General features: G+C 46.3%; 1 protein-coding gene and 1 pseudogene across 1 annotated transcript in view; one reads left to right on the forward strand and one right to left on the reverse strand.

Annotated features, from left to right (window-relative positions):
- RNF220 (ring finger protein 220) overlaps nt 1–14225 on the reverse strand; it is a 219558-nt gene extending 205333 nt beyond the window's left edge. Inside the window, exons 1-2 of the mRNA XM_026498257.4 lie at nt 13965–14225; nt 6794–7535 (exon numbers count right to left, since the gene is read on the reverse strand). Coding sequence (XP_026354042.1) covers nt 6794–7418 — 625 coding nt within the window. The 5' untranslated portion in view covers nt 7419–7535; nt 13965–14225. The remainder of the gene's footprint in view (nt 1–6793; nt 7536–13964) is intronic.
- Nucleotides 14226–21956: 7731 nt separating this feature from the next.
- LOC113254220 (60S ribosomal protein L30-like) lies at nt 21957–26868 on the forward strand (annotated as a pseudogene).
- The last annotated feature ends 682 nt before the right edge of the window (nt 26869–27550 follow it).

The following is a 27550-nucleotide window of genomic DNA, read 5'->3' on the forward strand; positions in this document are numbered from 1 at the left end:
GGAATGAATTCCTCCTGTTCACTTAGCATCTACCACAGCCTATCATTTCTCCAGGCCTACCCCCATAGTCCCAAATCAGGATCTTTTCCTGGAAAAGGCGTAAGAGAGAGACTAAGTAGGTGAAAGTTCTTTTGCAGAATATTCTCCTTGCCCAAGAAGAGAGGTATTTACAAATTCCCACCCACAGCACACACTTGCAGGTTCTGTTCAGCCACAAACGCCACAACTTAAATGGTATTTTTTAAAACGTGAAGGCATTTTAGCTGCTATACAGCAATAAGTTATCTTCAAGTCTGCAGTTCATCTGTCTTTAGGGGGAAAATGGCACTGGGAAATGCTGTTAAACTGCTGGAAGAGAATATTCAAATCCAAAGATTACTGTAATTTTGGTGTTACAATTGTGTGGATTTTACACTTAAAATGTATCATCACGCCAAATCCCAAGTATTTATAAAGAGTATATTCCAACATGTACGCTGATATTTATTGACCAGATGGATGTGGTTAATAAGACTTAAAAATATGAAAAACCATTATGAAAATATAACTCTATTAAATGTATTGTCACTCCAAACGCCGAGTATTTACAAAGAATACATTTCAATGTGTGCTAATATTTATTAACCAGATGGATGTAGTTAACAAGGGTTAAAAATAAGAAAAACTAATATAAAAATATAATTCTATTTTTTCAGTTTCCTCTTCTGCCTAATGAGGAAAGGGGATGGGGAGGGAGAGCAACTTTTGTTATTAGGATACAATGTGTGTTTTTTGTTTTCAAACAAAAAAGGGCCACCAAATAATCAACCTGGGGCCGCTGACCGGAAGGCAGCCCCGGAAAACTTCCCGTGGGAAGAGTTCCAGAAATTGCCCGGACTTTAACAAGCCCCGCTGTGCTGGCTGAGAGCCTCAGACCGTCAGAGGCGACCGAGACTCGCCTCGCCCGAATACCAGCCATCCTGCGGATTCATGAACCCCAGGACTTGGGAAACATTCCCCGGAACGTTTCACAAATTTGAAAAGCAAGACGGGAAAAACATTTCGAATCTACAGGAGAAACCTCAAAGTCCTCGGGTGCCGAGGGAAATGCTAGCTCCAGATGCGCGTGGACACAAGTCCGTCCTCCCCGACGCGCCCCCGCGCTCTCCCCCACTCCCGCCCCTCACCCCCCGCCCCCTCCCCGCGCGCTGGCTGTCCCACGCCCGCGCGGGCTCCCCTAGCCTCCTCACACCGCCACCCGCCCACCTGCACCTCCCGCCCTTTCCCCATCGCCCAGATCCCCGCGTGGGCGTGCCCCCCTCCCCGGTCACACTCGCTCCCTGTCCCCTCACCCCGTCCCCACACTCCCTCTGCGGCTCAGACGACAGGACAGGAAACCGACCGAGGGCTCGGTCCTAGTGCGACCTGGGGGCGCGGGACGTGGAGGGCGGGGCGGGGGTGGGGGAGCGGGCCGGCCCGCTGGTCTTCGCCGCAGGTGGCGGCGGCGGCGGCGGCGGCGGTGCGGGGCTCGCCCGGCCCTGGGGCAGCGTCCGGAGTTCTCCCGCAGCCTCCGAGTCCGGCCGAGCGACGGCGAGGTCACCAACATTTCTGAGACCACTTGAAAGCCATATCGGTGGCGGAGGCTGGGGGGTCCTTTCCAAGTGAGTCAACGGTGCCCGCTCTGCGGTCCTTCTTCCCCCTGGCCGGGCCTCGCGCCTCTCCGCGCCCCCTCCCCCAAACGATCAATTACCAGCCACCCTTCTGCCGGGAGCAGCGAGGGGCTGGCGGGCGGCCGCAAGGAAACGGCAGCCCGGATCACTTCTGCATGACAATTGATGGGAGGGAGGGCGCGAGGCGAGGAGGGAGGACGGCTGCGGTGTCCGTTTTCTCACCATGGTGATTAGGCATTCCGGCCGCGCGAGGAGGCAGCCGCCGACCAGAGCGGCGCGGCGTGGAGCGAGGACAGGGGAAGAGAGCGGGAGCGGGAGCGGGAGCGAGCCCAGCCGCCGGGCTGGCGGGCGGGCGGCGGGCGAGCGGCGCGCTGAGCCAAGCCAAGCCAGGCCAGATGGCTTTGCAGCCATCAGGGACTGCTCCCGTCCAGCCCGGCCCCACTTTAGCTGTGCAAACATTTCTTTATCCCAACAAGACAATTAAACCCAGCAGCATGAAAAGGAGTCTCCATGACTGTGCTGGGAGTGAACAACCAGAAACAACCCCACATCACAGGAGTTCTTGCCCTCCACCCCCAGAGGGAGGAGAAAAGGGGCTCTGGGAGAAATCGGGGAGCAGCTGAGCGACAATTGGGCTAGGTCTGGGCAGTGAGTGCGGAGGGAACCATCTGACCCATCTCCTCTGGTGATCTGCTGGCCCTTTCACAGTGGTCATCTGCTCCAGCTACAATAATCCAGAAGTTGAGGCTGGTGACCTGACAACTGTCCCAAACATTCCCTGCTAAGAGCAGTTCTCCTAAAAGCCCAGGTTAGGGTCCCTGGCCACTCCAGTCCCAGAGCCCTTGGGAAGTATCCCTCTTAACACCACCTCCATGATGTAGCTCAGACTCCTCATTCCAGGCTGCCCTTGGGCCTATGTGGGCTCAGCTGATCTGATTGTTAGAACACAGGGTCTTCGATGATACATGCCTTCATAAAGACACATTCTCCAAGTACAAAATACCATCTCCTACTCAGGGCTTTTGGGAACCAAGAATGACTTTTCAAACACAACAAAGATGACAGCAAAGCAGAATATCCAGGAACTGCTGTGAGCCACCGGGTTTCCTGCCTACCAGTGAATCTGCCTGACACAGGCAAGGGCCAAGGAAACAGGGTCACTGTAGGGTCAATGCCCAGTGCCTGTCCCTGAGGTGAATCAGAAGGCAGGGCCAGTCATTGCTCCAACTGGGACAGTTCTGGTTCCTCTCAGCCCTCTGATGAGCATGCATACTAGCCAACTCCTGTTTGGGCTGACTGAGTGGAATGACTGGCAGGCTGGCCCAGAAAAAACCAAAACACCAAAAAACCAAAACCAAAAACCTGTGTCACCCAAGCAGGAATCTGGGCACAGGAGTGGCCAACAGAGAACAAGGAAATGCACGTGATAAGAGCCAGGGCGCTATGGGGGTAATAAATGTATAGATTCTAGTACAAGGCAGCAGACAATACTTATCTTCCCTTTTGTTGTAAAGTTTCCTTAATGAGGAAATGTTTATTTTAAAAGCCCTGGGAAACATATCTGCAGACACTTCATATGTAAGACACACGTGGAGTATTCGTAATTGGTCCATAAATTTTAGCATCATTTCCCTGGACAAGAAGCCTTGGAGACTGGTTCAGGGAGTGACAATAAACAGGAGTTACCTCAGTTGCCTTCCTGGGGAATTACGCACCCTCCATGAACGGCTTCTCACAAAACACTTCTCCCTTTCTCCAGGGCAAATAAGTCAGTCCTGTTGAGTAAAGCCTCTTTTTTCCATAGAACCCCACACCTACCTCACGAATCACCTGTGATGCCAGGTGGATGAACAGGCAAGCAAACTGGAAATCATCTACTAGGAGAGACAGTCCTTTACCCAAATAGCTACATTTTGGTCTACAAAAAAGCATATTTAATCACAAAAGAAATCCTGCCTATCAGCACCCAGATTTAAGGAAAGAACACGTGTGCATTACACCACGTCTGCAGGCCCCTCTTTCAAATGCTCTCACATGTGGACATATCTGCATATGGATGCAGTGTGTGAGCAGGGGGTGACTGCGACAGTAAAAACTGTCAGTGTTTCCATTGTAAAACTGATTTTTGATTGACCTAAAACGCAGTCATAAAACTTCTACTCTAAGTAAAGGACACACACACACACACCCATACTCAGCCCCCACCCCTGGAAAAAAACCCTAAAGCTAAGTGCCTATTTAGGAGTTTTACTGTTGTATTTAATTAAAACATTTTTTTCCACATTTTGTGAGAAAAATTTATTTATATGAAGAGAACTGAAAAATAAGTCAACCACATCAGAAATTAACTCTAAATTTTAAGAATAAAAAAACTAGAATATACATGGTTAATTTTGGCAATCTGACCAAAAGCCACTGCATCCTATTACTTTGCTCTTTTGAACACTTTCTATCCTCTCTCTTCTCGCCTCCCCATCCCCCTCACTGCCCCATCTGCCCCTTAAGCTCTCCCTTTGGAAGCAGTCTTGTACACTGTCACTCGATTATCTGAGAAATATTACTTATTTCAAAACGGTTCTGTAGGGAGGACCTGAAAGGCATCTAGTGGGAATAATCAGGCCTTCTAACGGCCCTTAAATATGTATTTACATAAAACAGACCATAAATATTCCGACACACGTCGGCATACGACAGGAGCCAAGAAAGCTGCTGCAGACTTTGTCACAGTGCCTCTCCAACCCTTCCCTACAGAAAAATCTTTCTCCCGCCTTCCAAAAACTCAAAATCAAAAGCACGAACGCTACCCAGTACAACCCTGTGAAGGCTGCTCTGCCACCTAAGGAGAGAAAAGGAGGAAGGAGCCCAGATACAGAGCTACCACAGGCTGAGAAGCTCCTCTTCACTTTGCACCTTTGTTTTTTGTTAAAGATTAGTCACAAGTGCAACTCCAGATAATAATGTGGGTATGCAAACATCCTACACTCATAGACACGCCTACAGGTTTTATGTCTGTATAAGAGAAAAAAGAGAAGACGAAGTACTCTCTAAAGAAAGAATATTTTAAGCAAATAAAAGGGAAAAGGGTTCCAATTTCTGTAACACTACAATTTGAAATAAGGAAGTTTCCCCACCCTTCTGATCAGAATCTCATTAATTTCAAGGTCAGAATTCCATTTCACTTTGGGAAATAGACTCATTTAATTTTTCTCCACCCAGGCGTATTCCTGTGTGAGGGATCCATCTCCATGGGGGACGGCACCACCACACAGCGCAAACCAGGCAAACACAGGAGTTACAGCTTTGACACTCGGAGGGGGAATGGATAGCCACATCTATGAGTTCTGACTTGACTAACAAGCTTCCTCCTGCTCTGGGGGTCTGACACAGGTTTGGGCTAAAGAGAGAAAAATGGAGACCAGCCGGATCTGTTGGGAGAGAAGAAAGGAGTCTTGATCTCCAGATGTTACTTTGTGCAGCATATTAGGTTTGAGAGGATTTCATCTTCAACTTGTATTTGGAGCAAAAAGGGGCAGAATCCGTCACACCCTCACCCAGGCCAGCTTTAGCCAGAGGTCAGACTACAGCTCGTCTTGATCCCTTGTACACTGACAAATAAAAACTGCACCAAAGTAAAACACAACAGACCAACAGCACGCCAGCCTGTTCAGCAGGGATACTCCAAAAGCAAGATGGTAACGCATATGTCAGCTGGCCAGCAGGGGAGACGGTGGAAGAGGAGCCCAAGCGAAGTGAGAGAACGCACGGGCGCTCGTGCTGGCATACAGCAGCTTCTCCCTGAAGTGGGGAGCTCTCAGGCTTACAGACGCTGACATAAAAGACACACTTGCAACATGTTTCAAAACCAAAGAGCGATGGATTTACAAGGCAGGTTGATTTTATGATGACTTTTATTGAAAAGGTACGCTGGGTTTAGGCAGATGCCTTTTAGCGCAGGAAAGTTAACACAGTGCCTAATTCAAGGGGACAGCCTGAGGAAGCAGCGCCGACAGGGGAGAGCTGCAATGTCTCTATTACTCTCTTCGGCATCATAAAGAGAAGAGGAAAAAAAAATGGTATTCATGTTGGTGGCTAGAGAGAGGACAGGAGCACAAAAAATAGAGAAGGGGGAAAGCAAACCTCAGATGTAGTTTTGTTAAGAAAATAAAATGAAGCAAATCTTAGAACAAAGGGTTGGGTGGAAAAACAGCCTCAGTTCATAAATTCTCACCAGGCTTGAAGAACACTGCTCTGCCTACCCACAGCCCAAAAGCCTCAGAACACAATTATTTTCTGATTCTGTTAGAGGAGAAGATTGCAGGGTTCAGCACTCCCGGTCTACAAGTTCCAAATAAAGGTTTAGTTCCAACTGTTAGCGAGGGTCGCCAAAACTCAACGAGGCACTGGGAGAACACGAGAAAGCTGTTCCATAAGCAGAAATTAATAATAGTTGTGAACATCAAATATGGAGCAGTCACACAGGTCAACCGTGTCTAGGCCTAAAAGTGAGCCCCAGGATAAGCATCCAGCAAACCTGTTAAATCCCAAGAGAAGTCGGCTTTCTAGCCTTGCAATCGCAAGGAAAACACAGCTGTTTGAAATGCTTTATGGTGATTGACGACACCATTGTCCTTCTCTGAAAAATAGCCTGATGTGGACAAGGGCTGAGAGTTGGGAAAATAAAATCACGTGGAGTCCACTGAATGTGATACAATGGAAAAGCAAAAAAATAATGCCAAGATCCGAGAAATATAATGAGGACAGCAAAGAGAGGAGGGATGGACGAGCTTCTTCAGGCCCCCCAAATCTCCCAGGAACCTACGCTTTCTAATAAAATGACATTCACTCCAGTATATATATGGCACCCCTCTTCACTCCGGAGTCCCCAGAGAATAAGCCAATCATGCCCTGGGGAGAGACAGCGTGGAGGCCAAGTTGCCTCTGGCTACCTTCAGAAAAACAGCCCTCCCAGAACTGTCAATGCTCATCGACAAGAGACAAGGAAATGTTAGCACTCCGCAGCCATTGAGTGGATAGTAGTTGGCCCTCCCCATTCCTAGGAGCATGAAAACTGCCACCGACCTGTTGAACGCTACTGTGAGGCATGGCTTGCTGGGGGTAGGGAAGGCTCGCACCAAAGTACTTACATCTGTCATTCCGATCCTCTGGGCTAGAAGAGGCTTCCCGATCCGAAATGAGGCCAGAGACAGCAAAAATCTTCTTCCCAGTATCGTCCACCTTAAGTGAACCAGGGGAGCTAGATGGCAGCTGTGTCCCAAAGTCATATTCCTTGCCATCTGCATCTGAGAAGCGCAAGTGGGGAGACTCTGTGTCATGGCAGTTCTTAAGTCGCTTGGCCGGTGTAAAGGCTGACTGATAACTCTCCCGGTCCTCAGTGGAAGCGAAGGGACGGAAAGCCCCCACTCCACTATGATTCAGCATACTGATTGGGGTGCAATCTAGATTTGGGGGAGCAAACTGAGGGTGGAGGTGCAGTAAAGAAGGGGGAAAATCACGATTGGCAAAAGTGCCTGGCACCCCACCTTGCCGATGGTACATAGAGGCAAAGGTGTAGGAACCGTTGGTGAATGGAATATGCACGTCCTTGTCTACTGAGACGGGTACACCAAAGGGTCGTGGCTGCTGACAAGGGATGGAAGCATCGCGGCTGGCCTCAGCCGTGGACGCCAGGACCATCAGTGCTGGGGATGCCAGCGGGTTGGGGAGGTAGGATGAGTTCTCCATCTTGAAGGCTGCCCGGTGTAAGTCCATCGGAGTCTCTTTCTATGGCTGATGTCACACAAGAAGCAGTCTTCCCTGGGAGGGAGGCCGAGTGGCACCTTGGATCAGGGAAGGGAATATTACTGGGGAATCATCCCCTTCTACGACCTGTGGAAACAGCAAAGAGAAAAAAAGAGGGGGGAGGAAGGTCAGGGGGAGAAAAAAAAGGGAAACCCCAACTGATCGAAACACCATCCTTCTGGCTTACAGATGCTCGGGCAAGAGACACCACGGGCTTTAGGAGCCAGTGGGCAGCAGCATCAGACCATTTTCATTCAGGAAAATCAATAGACAACTTACTGTGATGTACGCGTAGCTGACTTTGGTCCCTACACGTTCCGGGTGAAATGCGCCTGAGCCCAGCAAAGGAAAAAAAATCATAAAACCTCCAAATACAATATTCCCCGAGCAAATGAGCTTTGGAAGGCCAAGTCGCCCAGCAGATTAGGTGGGGTCTATATTTTAAAGGGTTTTCACCCGCACACACCGCTCACGGCAGGCCTGATGTTCAAACGGAGGTTCTACCTGTATGACCCCCCCCCCCAACACATCCTCTCTTCATCTCCCCTGACAACGCCCTGGTGCTGAAAAATTCCTAAATCAAGCACATCTAGACCGTCTATACGTGCTAGTCAGTACGAATTGTACGTGGGGATAAATCACACACATTGGCACGTACATCAACGCACATCTTCATGTATCATCTAAGACTGTTAGAAAGAAGGGCTATGTGAAGAGACAACAGCAATATTATTTTTGATGCACACCCCTCTCTGATCATACAGGTTCTCTCTTTTCTGAGAAGGAACAAAACCTTCATCAGTAAAATGCCTGGCGTCTCCGACAATATTTAACACCATAATGGGTGCCTTTGGCATATGTTCTCTAGAAGCGGCTGTCTTCTAGGGGCAGCAAAGAACGGATCGGTAATTTTAGTTACTAATGCACTCGCTCTTAAGTAGATTTGTAAACAGCCTTGAATTTGCCATTAACATTTGGAGCAAAATGTTAACAAAATTTCTGACTTATTTTGCTCTGCTTATTGGCCCAGTCAGAGTTGATGTCTGATAAAGGCCCCTGGAACAAACAGGAGTTCGAAGAGACTTCCTTCAATTTCCCTTTTAAATTTAGGTGTACATTTCCATAGCCACTGATTCCATTTCAAAATTTATTTTGAGTGAGGGGTTGGGGAAGTGGGAGAAGGGCTATATATCAAAAGTCAGGATAACATAAGATGAATACTAGAATTTATTAGCTTGAAAAATATACACTAGATAGAAACTTAATGAAACTTAAAGTGTAACCAAAAATCACCATCTGCTACAAATTATAACCTTTAAATCAAGAGTCATAGCTCAAGAAAGAATTTAACCCCTCCCTTAAAAAAAACACACACAACACCTAGATAATGGAGTATCTTTGGTATTCCCTCAACTAAAGAAGCCTCAGTTACACTGTAGATGAATCCCTTGGCTTAATGCAGTGCAAAGAGAGTATTTCCTTCTCTCATCCTGTAGCAGACGTGTCAATGACTGTTATTAATTGGGAAGATGAGTGCACACCATCAGACTGCTTCCTCATTTGGCATCTCTCCTTATAGACATCATTGCTAAATTACCAGATTATGTATCTCACATTAACGGATTTTTCTCTCTTCCAAATTTTAAATAACTTTCCTGTCAAGTTATAGCAGTGCAGGGAATGAGCTGCCAAGGACAGCCAGTTAGCCTGACAAGTCTGGTCTGGGAATCCTGTTCTTGGCTGTTTTCAAGTCAGATTAATGGTCACACAACATGGACGCTCTAAAAGTGGGTCCAGGGCTGGTCCAAGGGTTCTAAGCAGCTCTTCACAACAGAAATAACTAACTACTTGTCTCTCAACAAGCAATATTACATGAGGCAAGCAGGAGAAAAGGACAAACATAATACACTGGGGGTAGGGGGTGAAGGGTGGAATGTTTTCCCCCCAAATAACCAATTGCCTAGAGAATTCACTTTCTATTTTTACTTCCTGGATCACCTCATTATGTTAAATGAGTTTCATAAATTAGTAATCTGGCGACAGCACCGGACACTCCAACAGAACACGGTGAATCATTCAAACCTGGTTATTCATTTGAAACTTCATTATACTGAAAATAAATCAACAATATTTTTCCAGGCCACATCTCTTTTACTCCACTGTGTGGGCGTTGGTCTCTGTGGGGGAAGGGAGAGTGTGTTTTTTTTTTCTTTTTCCTTTTCTTTCTTACCCCCTCCTCACATTAACAACTTGTATAGATGAGGCTTCAGCAGACCACAGTCATTATGAAAATCTATAGTTAATACACTCCCAATGTCAAAATGTCATGGGTTTAAACACAGAACCCAAAATAAGAAAACTAACTGACCCTCTTAATTAAAAAAATATGGATTGTAAGATAATCAGCTTGATGGAGCATTTGGGTGACTGTAAAGAACCAGGCAAAGGGAAAGTAAGTAACTGTTACTTTTCTGCCTCTATGCTGATTTTTTTTAATTTAGCACTTCGTGCAAATCCAGATTAAAATAACTCCAGCTATTGATCCGAGCAGTGGAATTGACATTAATTTTAGTTCACTTCTCACTTTGCAAAGGGATCAATAGGAAGTAATAACAGCTGACATCCCCGCTGAAAGGAGGAGAAAGAAGGGCTGAAGACAGAAATCGAAAAGCAACCAAATAAATCATCAGCTACTTTTCCACGGCATCAGACAAACTCCAAACAGATTGCAAAAAGTCTTTGTTGAATTAACTAAACAAGGAGGAGGGATCAATCCACGAAGCTAAATAAATTGTCTGGCAGGCAGTGAGGTTGGACGGAGGGACCAACAAATATTGAGTTTTAAAATTTTCAAATCCTTGACGTGATGGGTTTGGTTCAGGTCTGTATGTGTGGGAGTTTGTTAAATCACACACCCGACCCTGGTTTAAAGTGATTACAAAACGCCAGCTAACTGAATAATTAGTGAGATTACTAATTGCGTGGTTAAACATGCCAGAACCAAGACAAATGAAACGAAGAAACTGGCGTTTGGAACGTGAAAATGTCTGAAGCCAGGCTGAAGCGCAGCGCTCCGCGCTCTCCGGCGCGAACTAGCCACTTTCTCATTGAAAAACCGAAAGCCTGAAAGAAAGTCTCCGAGAGTGGGCAATCTCCCACCCCAGCCTCTGACCATCCCTGTCCAGGGTCTGGGCTTCCTGACCCGCGCTGGGATCGGCGTAGAAGGAAGCGGCGCTGCTGCGGCTGCTGCTGTTGGGAGCCAAACCCACTTGCAAATGACTGCCACAAAGAAAAGCTGCAAAGCCTCTTTCCCGGAGCCCTAGCTCTGAACGCCCACCAAACTACGACTCTGCTGGCAATTAAAACGCACACACCACACTCCTCTGCTTATTACAACAGGTGACATTTTTGTGGTCTCTGAATCGTTTCCAAAAGCCAGGAATTAAAATAATAGAACAAATTAAACGATATTTTTCCCTTGCATAAATAAACTTTTAAAAAATTAACAGGCAACTTAAAAAGCAAAGAACAATGGGAAATGGGGCCAGGGTAGTGGGGGGTTGTGAAGAACTCAGGAAAGAATTTTTTTTTTTAAGTTCACATACTTCTTCGCTTGAAGAGAATTCCCGCACACCAAATGCCCAGGGGGTATTCGGAAACACCGCTCTAACAGAAATGTTACCACCATATGCAAGAGCTCAGGAAGCGTAAGCTTAACACTATTCCAAAGGCTGGGGCCAACGCCTGCGATTCAGACGCGGTCGGGTATCGGTCCCAGATTTGGACCCCGACCCAGGCCCGGCTTGGCCAGCGGGTGCGAATCCGAAAAAGCCCGGCCTGTCGAAGAGTGCGGGCCTGCGGGCCTGCCTGCTCAGCTAAGCGGATGCAAAATTCAGCCGGTAGGAGTCTTAACCAGGGAAAACCAACTCTTTTAAGGAAAACGGAGGAAGAAGAGGTGAAGGCGAAACCTGCAAAAACTTGGGGCCAACGCAGAGCCGAGCCCACCACTCCTTGGCCTGACCTCTTCCTCCAGCTCTCGGCTGCCATTGCACAAAGAATACTTTAGGTCCCCAACAACCTCCGCACGAAACAAGCTGCTTGTAACTTTGGGGAACCAGGGCGCCGGGCAAGGAAGAACCGATAAGTGCGAGGAGCCCGGGTCCACAGCCCGGCAGGGCCCGCGGGACAGGGGCTGGGGGAAGGATGCCTTCGATCAAAGTCCAAGGACCTCGTGCCCCTGAACAACCCCGCCCCGCGGGTCACCCGGGTCTCATCGCCGCGCGCCACCGCTTCGGCGGGCAGCCACCGGGCTCATGGATTCTGGCTCTCACGTAAATGCCGGCCGGCGCGGGGCAACCGGGCCCTCCCGGTTCCGGGACTGCGGGCCTGGGGTGAGGGAGGGAGAGTTCTGCCTTTCGCGCGGACGCCGTCCGGCCGCCGCACACGACGCAGCTCGCAGAACAGGTGTGTGTCCCCGCTCGCTGGGCGCCCGGCCTCGGCCCCGTCGGTCACCAGCGGGGCGGCGCCGCCCTGTCCTCGGCCTTCCCCCACCTCGCCCTGGATCGCAGCGAGCGAACTCACGCCACTTTTACCGGGTTTCCGCGGGCCAGGAGGGATGGGAACGGAAGCCTCCCGCATCTCTTCCTCGACGCTCTTTCTGCCTCCCCCCCTCAGCTCATTTTCCATTTTCGGCAAGAACCCCCGAGACGGGCAGAGGAGGAGGCCAGGCATCCCTGGCCGCTCTGCTCCCTCCAGTCTGACCCGCCGCTTCCTCACTGCCCGCCCTTTTTTCTCTTTATTTTCCCTTTCTTTCCCCTTTGCCCCTCAAGCCAAGTCCGGGGCGGGGGCTGGAGGCGAGACGTGGCTGGTGGGCATCGTGGGGAGAGAGCGCCCAAGTCCTCCCTCTCTGCTGTTCCCGGGGCAGGGAGGCGGCACAGGCCACAGACCCCGGACGGCCCGGCCCGGACACGCCAGGCAGGGCTGAACCCCACACCGATCGCCCCCGCCCCATGCACCCACTCGGTGCGACGCGCGCCCGGCTCGGGGCCCGGGCCCTGGCCCTCCACCGCTGCCGCGGCCAGGGCCCAAAAAAGCAGCGCGTTCCGAACTGGAAGCAAGAGCTCTTCCTCTGCCTCCGGGCAATCGGAGCCCCCGCTACTTCGGGGCTCCCGTGCGCTCTCGCCGGCTGGGGTCCACCTGGGCCTCGAGCTCTTGGAAGGGCTCGTGGAGCAAAGGATGGACCGGGCAGCGCCTCGGATGGTCTCACCACCGTGGGCGGCCTCGCCCGGGGGGCCACACGGAAGCTCTCCGCCCAAGTTTGTTGTGCCCTGGAAGAAAAGGCTTTCCCTTACAAAGCACAAAGGCGAAACGCCCAGGCCGAGCCCTGAAAAGCCCGGGGCTGGGGAGGGGGGCCGGCCGGAGGCTCGGGAGCGCGGTGGCGGGGCCCGGCTCCGGGCGGAGAAGGTCGCTCCGCAGGGGCTGACGAGTACCGCGGCGGTGGCCGCAGGACTGCAGCGACCTGCGTGCTCGCTGAAAAGTTTTGTTCTCAAGTCGGAGAAAGAGAAATTGTTACGGAGTTTAAGACAGGTCTAAGATTAAAATAAAACTACAAAAAGAGCCACGCGCCGCTGTCTATACGGCGGTCCTCCCGCCCGGTTCCGTAGAACCGCGGGGCTAGAGTACCGACCCCGAAAATCCCGGGAGACCCCCCACGGGTCCGGCTGCTCCAAGGCCAGGCCGGTCCAGCCGGGCGGAGCAGGGAGTTTACCGGTTGCGTTTAGAACGGTCCACCTCAGTGCCAACACCTGCCTCCTTCTTGCGCGCTGCGACTCCCCCCACCCCACCCCCACCTCCCTCCACGCCCTTCACACCCGCCCCCGCTGGGAAAAAGTGAGCCAAGCACCCGGGGGCCCGAGGCTCCCAGCGGTGCGCGGGTACCCCACCCGGGCAGTGGTGTGCGGTGTGGGGGCGGTGGGGACTCTGCTCACTAGGGTCTCCTCTTCCCCATCCTGCCCGCCGCCTCGGGCTCCCCACTGAGCACCGCCCGGGCCGGGCCCTGCCGGAAATCACCGCGGGGTACGCGGGGGAGCCGGGCGACAGGGCTATCTCTCCATCGACCCAAACAAAGTAGGAACGGGGCTTATTAAAAGATGGAGAAAAGAAGTCCTGCTCCCTTCCCTGGCTGTCCCCTCACCCTCCCTACTTGTCCAATTCCCGCGTCTAGTCCCTCCCCCTCGCACCCCCCAAATAAAACACATTAAGGAAAACTCAAGACGGAAAGTTTGAGCGAGGCAGCGCACGGAGTGCGCAGGGCACCGCTGCCGGGAGGCACCGTCGCGGAGATCTGAGACGCGCCAGCCCAGGTCCCAGCCCCTGCCCCTATCGGGGGGGAGCCGCCCGAATCCCTAGGAAACGGACCCGGAAAGTTAGTCAGGTTCCCGAGCAACCCGCCGCTCTCGCACCCACCCCTCAGTGTACGCGCACACACCCACACCCCTTTCTGGTCTCCATACTTGCCGTGGAAATTCCTTGGGAGAACGGTCGCACTTTTCAGGACTCGGAGGGAAGGAGGCCGGGAGTGTGGTGCATGAAAAGTCCCGGGTGCGCAGAGCCGGCGGAGGCAGCGGCGGCGGCGGCGGCGGCAGCGGCAGCAGCAGCAGTAGGCGGCTGGCCCCGGGTTTGTGTTCGCGAGCTGCCTGGGATTGCATGTACAGATCAAGAGACTCGGTTGGTGTGAGAGAAGGAGCAGTGCTGCCTCTCAGCGCTGGCTCTAATCAGTGAATGAGCCTCCACTCTCCCAGGGACTCGGAGACACACACACACACACGCACGCACACGCACACATTCTCTCACACTCACACACATACAGGCACTCTGAGCACTGAATACATTAGGGCACTAAGGGACTCTGGGAAATGGAGTCCAGACCCAGGGCACTCCTGGAGAACAGACCTGCTGGCCCTCACGAAAGAGCTCGAAGGTCTTGGGGTCGCCGGACATTGTGGTAATTGAACAGAGCTCTTGCTTTTGTTCACATTTCCCCCTCATCACACCCCCCCCCATCCCCTGCCCCGGGACATCTCAATGGTTTGGTGCTCTTCTTCCTTTCTTGAACCAAAAGTGACCAAGAGTAAATGGGTAAATATTTAAGGCTGACACCCACAGCAGCTAAATGACCCCCCAAATCCTGGCTCCCTCATAAACTCTGCCTTTTTTCCAGAAAAATCTTACCTACTGCTTTGCTCCTGGAATGCTCCTCAGGGTCTTTGCCTATAACGGTAAGATAATGGATGAATATAAATAAAACTACAACTTTTAGAGATGGTGGAGAGGGCCTAGTTTAGCACCCAGAATCAAGAATTAAAATTTTTATTGGTATTTGTATTACAGTTCTTTTTTTTTCAAATCATTTTATATCATTTTTTTAATTCACCAAGGACAGAAAGATAAATAGGGGGAAATGGATGGAGAACTAACATTCCCTGAGTGCCTTCTAAGAGCTGGGTTACAGGACTAAATGCCTTTACATAACCTCATTTAATCCTTAGATTAATTCTGGAGATAATGTTATCATTGTTTTATATATAAAATAGGAAACTGAGGTTGAAAGGGTTTTGCAATTTGCCCATGGAACATGGTTAACAAGTCTAGGATAGCAGGTACTCCTAGCTCTGAAAGCAAAGCCCAACCAAAATCTAATCCTGGTTTAAGAAATCATTCCTTTGTTTGTGGCTCAGTTTCTGAAACCTCAGATTTCCCATCTGAAGAAAAGGGGGGGGGGGAGTAGGGTACATACTGATAATCCACTCAGCAAAGAACCACATGGGATTACAAACTGTCTCTCTAAAAACACAGAGCCCTCAGAGTCTCCTTCTTGCTGTTACTGCATGGTCCTTTTTTCTTATGCTTAACATTAAGGTAGCATCTACCCGTCATGTATGTTTAGGTGTACACGTGTGGCTTGTATTGCAAAATTTTAATTAGCAACTCTTTGAGTAAATGGTTGATTGATCAATCTAGAGTTCTATGGTTATGACTATTTCTGTATCTGTAATTCATGGGATTAGGGTTGTTTGTTAGGAGGCTCTAAGTCTTTTTTTTTTTTTTTTAAGATTTAATTTATTTATTTGACAGAGATAGAGACAGCCAGCGAGAGGGGGAATACAAGCAGGGGGAGTGGGAGAGGAAGAAGCAGGCTCCCAGCGGAGGAGCCTGATGTGGGTATGGGATCACGCCCTGAGCCTAAGGCAGATGCTTAACGACTGCACCACCCAGGCGCCCCGGGAGGCTCTACGTCTTAACCCACATTTAGTCATTCATTCACAGCAGCATTTATGGTATTAGGTGTTATTCTTCCTATTAGATTATTCTTTCCTGCTGAATTGTAAGCTTCCTGAGGGCAAGAACCATTTTTGTTTTGTTCAACATTATATCCTCAGTATCTAACAGGGGCAATCTTTTAGTTGAATGCATACATGAGGATATAAAAATAAGATGAACAAACAAAATTTCTGCCCCCAAAGAGCTCACCATCTGGTAGAGGAGACTAGAGGTGGAAGGCAATTTGATGGCTGCTATAATTGGGATGACCATGTAATTTATTGGTGTGAGACAAGTCTGATAGGGAAAAGGAGCACTATTAATAATTATGCTGCGATGGTCAGTATGAACAGGGACCATCCTCAGCTGGGCAGGTTGAATGGTCACCCCAGGTATATGGGGTGTTTCATCCATTCATTTAACAAGCATCTGTTGAGAATTGTTTTGTGTGATATGTTGAAGGAACTATAAGCCACTTGATTTCCCTAGAAATTGAAGTATGAGGCATCGAGCAGCAAGAGATAATCAGGACAAGTAGAACAAATCACAAAAGACTATGTATACTAAGTTAAGGAGACTGGACTTTATCCTATAGCTGATGAGAAACCCCTAGAGGGTTTTTCAGGGGTGTGACATGGTAAGATTTCTGCTTAAAAAGCGTACTAGTTACTGGGTGAGCATGGTGGAGGTTAGACAGGAGGGTTAGGGGTTATTACAGGGGTGCCTGGGTGGCGCAGTCGTTAAGCGTCTGCCTTCGGCTCAGGGCATGATCCTGGTGCTCTGGGATCAAGCCCCATATCAGGCTCCTCCACTAGGAGCCTGCTTCTTCCTCTCCCACTCCCCCTGCTTGTGTTCCCTCTTTCGCTGGCTGTCTCTCTCTGTCAAATAAATAAATGAAAAAATCTTAAAAAAAAAAAAAAAAGAAGTTTATTACAGGTAAGTCAGTTGGGATCTATAGGGCCTGAACCAAGGTACTGAGGCAGTGAAAGGAGAAGAGGGGACACATTACAGTGAGATCTAAAAGGTGGGATCAACAGGATTTAGGGGTGCCTGGCTGGTTCAGTCGGTAAAACATGTGACTCTTGATCTCAGGGTTTAAGTTTGAGCCCCACATTGGGTGGAGAGATTACTTAAAAAAAAAATAAAATTAAAATAAAAGAAGACAGGGGTGCCTGGCTGGCTCAGTCAGGTAAGCCTCCAACTCTTGATTTCAGCTCAGATCTTGATCTCAGGGTCATGAGTTCAAACTCCCCCCCCCCCCTTGGGCTCCACACTGGGCGTGGTGCCTACTTAAAAAAAAAAAAGACAAAGGGATTTAGCCACTTTCTGTGGTAAATGAAGCAGAAGGAAGACCCTATATAAATCTGAAATAGGATTTTATTATTTATAGGACAAGATGCTTGGGAGGGGACAGTACTTTAATGTTCATTAGTAGTAAAAGGCTTCCTCAGATCAGCTTCTAGAGTTCTCATAAATCCAGTGGACATTCTCATAGGTAGATGATACAGATAAGAAGCCCTATGTCAGTCATCACGCCAAACATTTTTAACTGCTACCATGTTCAGTGCTCTGCACTATGATGCAAGTACTTAAGAATTAGATGAAATAATGAAAATATTAAATCCACAAAATCATAGCAAAATTATATAATGTAAAATTGAATATGTAATACCTCATGAATTCACGGGTCATTGTCCAGCAACCTCAGCTATCCAAAACACAATGGGCCAGGAAATAAGCAAAAAGGGTCCCAGAATAGCCAAAATAAACATTACAAAGTCCTTGCACTAAAGTTAACACATTTTACTCCTAGGAGAATTCCTCAAGCCTTCACTCAGAGCTGATACACTCTTTCTTAGGTACAATTCTAATAAGCTTGATTATTTGGCTTTCCCATTCACAGCTGATTAAGATTGTCAAATTAAAAGGGGGCAGCCATTAAAAAGAAGGAGATAGACTTGGATGTACTGACACGCAAGATACCTAATGTGTATTGTCAAGTGGGAAGAAAAGCAAGTCGTATAACAGTGTACGTAATATGATTGGATATTTGTATGTACCCAAGTATGCACACGTATTGACAGAAATGACCTGTAGGGATATACATTAAACTGCCAACAATAGTTATGCCAGGGAGTGGGAGTGGGGATGTGGGTGAGTGGGTGGGGGGAAGCAGGAATGAACAGGGACTTCTTGCTTCAAATACTTCTGTTTGTTTGTGTTTCAGGGAACATATATTAGTTTTGTAATTTTAATATCCATTAAAAAGCATATAAAAGGAGCAAAGGGCAATGTGGTTACAGCAAGCACACTTGCAGCCAGAAGTGGTGACCAATATACAAGAAGTGAGCACAAGAACTCAAAAACCAGAAGAGGATGGAGTTCCTCCGTCTAGAGGCAGAAAGCCCTATCCCATCAGTGGCCCCAGAGGATGTCACAAATTCCAAACCAGCATAACCCTAATGCTTTCAGGGTAAGTCATCAAGGAACACATTTTGTTCTGTATATTTTACTTATGAGAGTAAGCAAGTATGTAAAAACTTAGAAAAATAAATTCCCATCCGAGACAGATTTTGATACTTTAGGAAGTAAATTTCAGTTGTCTGGAAAATATACATTCACGGAACACATCATTCCCTGAAAATGAGAAGTAAAGGAGATATTACTTTAGGTAAGAGCAGAGGTGATGAAGAGTAAGGAATGGTCCATATAAATAACATTCAACAGACACTTACTGTGCCAGACACTAAGGACACAAAGACAAATTTTAAAACAGTCCATCCCTGCCCTAGAGAAGCTTACAGTTTCAGCAGCAGAGACAAGTGAGGAGGCAGCTAGTGAGCGGGGCTGTACAATGTGAGCAGTGCTCTAATGGAGATTCTGAGTCAAGGATGGCGGGAGGCGCTCACTCTGGAGCTTCTAGGAAAGGAGGCAGGGACTCAAGGGGGTGTTCAAAAAAATAACCATTTTAAGGACACCTGGGTGGCTCTGTTGGTTAAGTGTCTGACTTTGGCTCAGGTCATGATCTCAGAGTCCTGGGATCAAGCTCATGTCTGGCTCCCTGCTCAGTGGGGAGTCTGCTTGTCTCTCTTCCTCTGCCCCTCCCCCTGCTTTTTTGCTCTCGCGCTCTCTCTCTCTCTCTCTCTCTCTCAAATAAATACATAAAATCTAAAACATTATATGGGATGACATTTAAATTATATTAAGAATGACTATATGAGGGGGGGTCCTCGGTGGCTCAGTCAGTTAGGTGTTGGACTTATGATTTCAGGGTCATGAGACCAAGCCCTGCGATGGGCTCAGTGCTCAGTGTGGAGCCTGCTTGAGATTCTCTCTCTCCCTCTTCCTCTGCCTCTCCCCCACTCTCTCTCTTTCTCTCTCTCTCTCTCAAAAAAAAAAAAAAAAAAAAAAAGGACTACTGTGGGATGACACTTAAGTTGGGCTTTGAAAGGTAAGTTTACCTAGGGAGGAGAAAAGTGAGTTTACCTAGGGAGAAAAGTGGGATGGGCACTCTAGGATGAGGGAACAGCATATGCTAAGGCAGAGAGACATGAAAGTTCTTGGTGCATTCAGATAGTGCATTTCAAACTTTTCTACAAGAAAGGGGTGATGGTGGATAGTGGTGTCTAAGGGCAAGCCTGAAGTTTATGTATCAGGTTTTATCTTGAAAAAAATTAATGGAAAATTTGCCTTCAACTCCACAAATATATTATGTTCAAATATAAAACAATGTTCTCAATGATTTATCAGCTGATAAAACTGATGCTCCGGGAAGATGCACCACGTTTGTCCAGTACTTTCTCATATCACATGTGTAACACTAAATAATCCAGGGGTTCTTATTTCTACTTTGAAAAACAAAGGCATAGAAGATACAGGGGCGCACTAGAAAAGTAGATCAATAGATTGTGAAGGGTTTTGTTTGTCTGTTAAGGATCTGGGTGATGCAATATCTAGCCAACTCTTATTCATACTTCAAGCCTCCACTTAGGCCTGGTCTCTTCTGGGAAGCTGCAGTATCACCGTCCTCTCTTTTCCTCATTCTGTGTTATTGTATCATCCTATGTGTTTATCTGTCCACTTACCACATTGTGCTGGAATCATCGACTAAATTTTCAGGCACCTCCACTAGACTTTGATCTGCTTAAAAGCAGTTGTTTTGCATAGGATTTAGCACAATAGATACTAGTATCTGTTAGATTGAATTGATTTAAAGCTAAGGACAAGATTCAGGAAGCACTACCTGGCTTTCTGAGACAGGACAAGGTGCTCCTCTATACACTCCCACAGAATCATGTGCTTACCCTGTCAAAGCTAGTATTAAACAATACTGAAACTGGCCGCTTACTTGTCTGTCTCCGGTCCTAGACTATAAGCTTCTTTTTTTTTTTTTTTTTAAAGATTTTATTTATTTATTCAGCAGAGATAGAGACAGCCAGGGAGAGAGGGAACACAAGCAGGGGGAGTGGGAGAGGAAGAAGCAGGCTCATAGTGGAGAAGCCTGATGTGGGGCTCGATCCCATAACGCCAGGATCACGCCCTGAGCCGAAGGCAGAAGCCTAACCGTTGTGCCACCCAGGCGCCCCCTAGACTATAAGCTTCTTAAACGGAAGGAGTGTTGCTCACCACTGCATCCCAAACACTTAACAACACAGCAGGCGGTCGATGATTATATAGAATGAATGAATGAATGAATGGCCATTAAAAATTCTCATGACAGAAATGACATGATCAGATCAAGGTTCAGAAAAATAGATTTGGAGGCAATTTTAAATGTAGGCTGGAAAGGAATAAGACTGGAGACAAAGAAATTAAGAAAAAAAATGGAAAAAGAAACATGGGACATACTGGTAAAAGACTGTCCTTTCTTAATAAATGTCTTTCTAATTGGTTAATTTGATTAGATGTTTATATGTATTTTACAAGGCTGACCTCTTCGGTCTCTTAGGATTCCCTAAGGGAGGATATTCAGCTGCCTCGTTGAGGAAGCCTTCCCTAGCCCCAACCCCCACCAAGTTGGTGCCTTCATGCACATCTGGAGGTCATTGAGGGCAGTGACTACGTCTTATTCATCTTAGTATCTCCAATGCCTAGGACATGACTGCTCAATAAATGTTTGCTGAATGAATGAACACATAAATTGATCTATTAGTATACTGTACTCAAGCTCCGACCAAGACACAGAGGACCTAATGATCCCTAGTGTGCAGGTTTCTGGATACAGGAAACAGAACAAATAAAACAAGACTAGATACGGAGGTACACCTATTCCACAGGTAACACAGGGTAAATTTCTGTCTCTGACCCCTCCATCCTCATTCTGAAGAATAACTCTCATTGAGTGAAAATCAATAAAAGTCATTTTAAGGGAAGTAGGTTTAGAAAAAGGCTCTGAAGGAGGAGAAAGAAGGAGGGGAACTTCAAGTTCAACCAATTTGGGCTTTTTTTTTTTTTATAAGAACTTGTAAGCTGCAAAAAACCTTTACAAAATAAAAAGTCTGCTTTTCTACAGTCCCTTTCAAAGGAACGCACCCTCCCAATATACAACATACAAACCAATAGTCTTTTTGAGATTCCCAGTTTTGTGACCAAAAAAGAAAAAGAAAATCCACAGCAGAAATAATAATAAATCCTCCATTTTTGAGACTGACATCAACAAGAAACTTTCTGAAGTAGCTGCGGACAGTTCTGAGACATTCAACCAATATCTATGGTGGGACTGACCCAGTAATCTCTGGCAACAAATACTGACTGCAAATTATGGACAAGGCATTAGGAAGAAGTTTTAAAAGATATTTAAAAAGGAAAGCAAGAAAGCCAGAGAGAAAGAAAAGAAAAGAGTAGAAGGACATAAGATGTATTTCCTATCCCCCAAGAAGCTTGTGGAATTGTGGTGTTAAGTCATAATCATAAGAAAATCCTATGAAAAGTTCAAGAGAAAAGTTAATATTCTCAATTACAGAAAATGCAGGAAAAAAAAAATCATCAGACAAGTACCACAAACTGTTATAGAATTTCCAAGGACAGAGAGACCATCTGGGTTTGAGGTGTCCTGAAGTGTTTAGGGAGAAAGTAGGATTTAGACAGCACATTAATGGAGATAGGATTTGGATCTTGAAGAGTGGCAAACATCACAAGAAGAAAGCAAGCCCACGGCACATCAGGGAACATTTTACTCATGACCGCACCATGAAGAGTGTCTACAATGGTAAGAGTTAAAATCTGAGATGGATCCATAGCACCGCAGTTAAGAACAACTGAAGGCGGATCTGGGTTTGAATCCTGTTTCTACCACTGAACGGTTGAGTGGCCTTTATCCTCTCCAAAGCTCAGTTTCCACCATCTTAAAATGGAGACGGTGTTAATTACACTACCTCCTAAAGTCGACATGAAGGTGAAATGAAAGTTACTCTCCACAGATCTTGGCAAAGAAGTGCTCAGTAGGTGATAGTTCCATGCTCTCCCCTCAGAGTCGGAGTTTGTGCTCTCAAACTTCTAGAGATCGAAAAAGAATTTTTAAAATTAAAAATATAGAACAAAACAGACCTGTACAGAACAGATAGTCAGCCTTTTTGCCTTCACGTCATCCAATAGAGTAGTGTTTTCCTTTCTGTGTTCCATTTGGAGCATGACTTTAGCGTACTTATTGTTTGATTTTGAAACATTGTTTCCGAAAAGCATTCTTCCTAAAGGCACTCTTCCTAAAAATACTCTGAATCCTGCTCACTCTGAATCCTGCTCACCTCCATTATCATCTCCATGCTTTTCTAGACAACAGAATGCTTCTGGAGGAAAATAAGAAACCCTGTGGATTTCAGATTTGTGTTACTTGCATTTATTCATCCACTGACCTAATAAATATTTATTGAGTACCTATTTTTGAAAGATGAAAATCCATCAAGGGGAAGCCACTTCACTTCCCACCTCCTACTTGCACCTGTAATTCCCTTTCCTTGTCCTCTCCTGTTGCAGAGAGGGAAGAGCCCCTCCTGCTTTTAAAAGCTGGACCCTCCACCTGTGCTGTGGAACCCTGAATTTCATTGGAGGCCTTTGCGCTAATATTGTCTCTTTCCTGTTTCTAACCTCTTCCTCTTTAATGGTTCCTTTCTAGTCAATATTTAAACATACTCAAGTATCCCTCATTAAAAGAAACAAAAAGATAAATCCCTCTTAGTCTTTCATCCACATCCTTCTCCAGCTCTTATGCTCTCCCTCCCCTCCTTCCCAAACGTGTGTAAAGTGTTGCCCACAGACTCTGCCTTGATTTTATTAGCCACCCCTTACTCCCTAACCCCATCAATCTGGAATTTGTGCCTGCCATTCCTCAAAAACTGCCTCAGTAAGATCATCAATTTTTATTTCTCCCTTTACTTGACCATTCCCTGTTTGAAATGCTTTCTTCCTTTAACTTCTGTGACATCACACATTTCTGATTTTCTTCTCTCTTCTCTAGATGTTCCTTTTTGACCATCTTTGACAGATCTTCCTTTGTGCAACCAATAAATATTTTTCACATTCTGTTCTCATGCACGCATCTCTTCCTACTTCGGCTTTTTCCTAAGGTAAATGCATTCACTCCCATGGCCTTGTTACCATTGGCATATCTACAATTCTCAAATCTATACCTTCAGACCCACATATCCACTGCTTCCATAAGCCCTCTACCTGAATTTTCCACTGGCACCTCAAAATCAGCGTATCCAAACCTAGACTTAGCATCTTCATTCTCAAACCTGGTCCTCCTCTTGTGTTTCTCAACTCAGTACGTGCTAGTACCACCTGCTTTGAGAGTCATCTTCGGCCATTCCATCTTCACCATTCATTACAAATCAATTACTAATTTTGTCATTATACTTTCTAGATATTCTGAAAAACATCTTTTTCTCCATTTTTACCACCATCATCTCTTATCTAAGCTACTGCAACAGCCTTCTTTTAAAAAGGGCAAATCTGTTTATATCATTGTCAATGCTTATATTATGGCTGTCCATTGACCTTGGCATAAATTTCAAAATCTTTAATATGGTGTTCAAGGTCTTATATGTTCTGATCCCTGTCTGCGCTTCCAGCTTCATTCTATGTCCCTTTCCCCACTTCTCTCCTCTGCAGATATGCTCGTCTCCCATCAGTGCTTCAATGTATCATCCTCTCTCCTCTTTCACACCTATCTCTCCTCCCCTCTCCTAGCAACCTCTACCCATCACCTAACTACTCCTATTCATCTTTTCAGGTTTCAGCTTAACTGAAAGCAGAGTTGGTTAGTTCTCCTTCTATACATTCACATTATGCCCCAGTCTTTTTTTTTTTTTAAACTTTAAGCTTTAACTTTTTTTTAAAGATTTTATTTATTTATTTGAGAGAGAGAGACCACGAGCAGGTGGGAGAGAGGCAGAGGGAGAGGGAGAAGCAGACTCCCCGCTGAGCAGGGAGCCTGATGTGGGGCTCGATCCCAGGATCCTGAGATCATGACCTGAGCGGAAGGCAGATGCTTAAGCCACTGAGCCACCCAGGCGCCCACACATTATGCCCCATTCTTATCCTTTCTAACACTCCTCACTTTTATATTGTCTACCTTCACTAATAGTCTATAAGCTCCAGGGGCCATACCCTCGTGCTTATTAATGTATTCTTAGTACATAGCATAGTGCCTAGCAAATAAAATATATATTAATATATTGTCTAGCACCATAGTGTCTAGGTAATAAAATACATATTAATTCTTTCATGTAGTAAGTGATAGGTCAGCTTCCCCTTATTTCTGCAAAGTCTTCCTTGACTCCTTCAAGCAGCATTGATAACTTCCATGTTAACATCACTACTATACCAAAGATACTATCTATCTCTTATTTCTCTTTGTAACCCTAGCACTTTACTTGGTGTCTGGAACAAAGTGAATGCTCAATATATGCTTATAGAATTGAACTAACAGACTTTACCAACTGGCTGGATATGAGATCCGAAGGAATACAGAAAGTCAAAGATAAACTCTGAAGTGTGGGCTAGCCTTCAACAGAAATGGAAAACTTGGTAAAGGAGGGTGGTTTAGAAAGTAGATATGCACTTCTGAGCACAGGTATTGATAGTGGTAGTGACAGAGGGGAGAATTTATACAGAAGGTCAGTAAAGCAATGGAGTCTTAAAATGGCAACATGAAGATAATTCCCAGGGTAGAAAGCAGTCTGCTGTAGCCAGGAGAGGGCTAATGGATGGGATACATTCTAATTTGCCTAAGACAATCCCAGTTTACACCTGTTATCCTAGCATAATAACTGATGGTGCTGCCCCCTTGTATGCTTAAAAGTGTCCAAATAAATTAGGGGTGCCCAGCTGGCTCAGTTGGTAGACCATGCAGCTCTTGATCTCAGGGTCTTGAGTTCAAGCCCCATGTTGGGCATAGCGCTCACTTAACAAAAAGACTCCAAATAAATTATATGACCAGCCAACCAGAAGACCACATGAATTTGGAAAAGTTAAGTGAGTTAAGGGCAAGAACATTTAGGACAAGAGCATAGCAAGAAATTAGAGTGATTTAAAGATGCAGATAGTGAAGGAATGTACTGAACTGAATGACATTTTATAAAGAGCTACGAAATGAACCAGCTAGCCACTTCTGGATGAGCAGTGTCACAAAAACCCTGATAGGTAGGCATTTTCATCCACATTTTATCTAATCAAAAACTAGATTAAATAGCCTGCTCAGAAAGTTAGCTAAAACATAGCTTAAAAAGTAAAACACAGCACCTTTTTCTTGCTCCCAGCCATCTTGGCGGCTGCCCTGGGTTGGGGCCTGCCCACACCTAAGGCAGGAAGACAGCGGCTGCAAAGAAGATGAAAAAGCCACTGGTGTCTGTCTACTCTGGGCTCCAACTCATCATGAAAAGTGGAAAGTATATGCTAGGGTACAAGCAGACTCTGAAAATGATCAGACGTGGCAAAGCAAAACTGACCATCCCTTTCCAACAACTGTCCAGCCTTGAGGAAATCTGAAATAGAGTATTGTGCCATGTTGGCCAAAACTGGTGTCCAACAGTACAGTGGCAATGCTATTGAATTGGGTTTAGAATGTGGAAAATACTGCGGAGTATGCACACTGGCTATCATTGATCCAGGTGATCCTGATATCATTAGGAGCATGCCAGAACAGACTGGTAAAAAGCAAAACACGCAAAATTCTTCTTTAATAAAACTGGCCAGAGCTTGTTAAAACAAACAAACAAACAAACAAACAAAAAGTACAACATAGCTAGAAAGGAAAACTAACTAAATATAAAAAAGTAATTGAAAAAAGAAGTCAAAGGAGAAAATACCTGGGAGTCACGAGAGGTCCCTTCTCTGATAACTTGTAAGCATCTGGAGTGGGAAGGGAGAAATAAGGCATTCATACGATGACTTCCCCATAAAGGAGAGCAACCACTACTACCAAGATCCTTGACTATAACTTGCAAAATTAGTGCTCACTAATGTTCCGGAGTAATGAGCTTTGTTGAAAGCCACCCTTCTTTTCCCAAGAGAGAAGTAATTCCAGGAAGCAACTTTAGTGAAATGGAAAATAGACACTTCTACCCTGGGACACACCTGACTTCAAAACCAGCTGGTAGGTAGAGAAAAATAAAAAATTCAAGGGCAAAAGGAAGTTAATCTTGGCTAAAATGGATGTCAGAGAAGATATCATTGCAATGAAAGCTAACGCAAGAAAGGGGTAACCTAAGGAGAGCCTGGAAATAAATGTGTGGGAGCAAAACTTACTCCGAAAGTCAAATCGAAGCAAAGCAGTGGAGTGATCCCACAGCCACATGGGCAGAGGAGCTAAGACAAAAGGATATAAACATTTCATGAGGATGACTTAAAGGTTCTAAGTCAGAAAACGAGTTGACACTTGTGATGATTCCTTCAAAGTGAGTGAAAATTGCATTTTAGTAGTAAATATCCTTCCGTCTTTCCCAAGAGCCAAATAAGGTGCTCTTTACTATGTAATAATAGGAGTTTCACTTTTTACTGCCTCCCTCACTGAACGGTGCCTACTGAGCAATTATACTTCAGCTATGCTGCATCTTTTCCCTTTCTCCTTTTCCCCTTCTTCTGAAGTCTAGAAAGAGATTAATGCAACAGCACATAAGCAGCGAGAATTTCACTTTAAGGCAATCAGTTTTAAGAAGCACTTCACACAGGGGCGCCTGGGTGGCACAGTGGTTAAGCGTCTGCCTTCGGCTCAGGGCGTGATCCCGGTGTTATGGGATCGAGCCCCACATCAGGCTCCTTCGCTATGAGCCTGCTTCTTCCTCTCCCACTCCCCCTGCTTGTGTTCCCTCTCTCGCTGGCTGTCTCTATCTCTGTCGAATAAATGAATAAAATCTTAAAAAAAAAAAAAAGCACTTTGCACAAATACGCTGCATTTAAGAATGCTTTTGGTACATCTGTCTTTCCATGGGACAACCCAGCTCAGTGTGAAGAACAAGTACTATAAACCAAGAAACCAAGACTGACTAGTTGTGGAACTTAGGTAAATCATATACTTTCTCTATTATTCATTTTTTAAAGTTTATTTATTTAAGTAATCTCTATGCCCAATGTGGGGCTCGAACTTACAACCTTAAGATCAAGAGTTACATGTTCCCCCACCTGAGCCAGCCAGGTACCCCATAAAGTGAGCGGTCTTTTTTTTTTTTTTAAAGTAACCTTGAAGCCCAATGTGGAGCTCGAAATCATGACCCCAAGATCAAGGGTCGCATGCTCTATGGACTGAGCCAGCCAGGCACCCCTCTGTTATTCTAATAGTCATTTTT

The sequence above is a fragment of the Ursus arctos genome, unplaced genomic scaffold (assembly GCF_023065955.2).
Source record: "Ursus arctos isolate Adak ecotype North America unplaced genomic scaffold, UrsArc2.0 scaffold_12, whole genome shotgun sequence".
NCBI lineage: Eukaryota > Metazoa > Chordata > Mammalia > Carnivora > Ursidae > Ursus > Ursus arctos.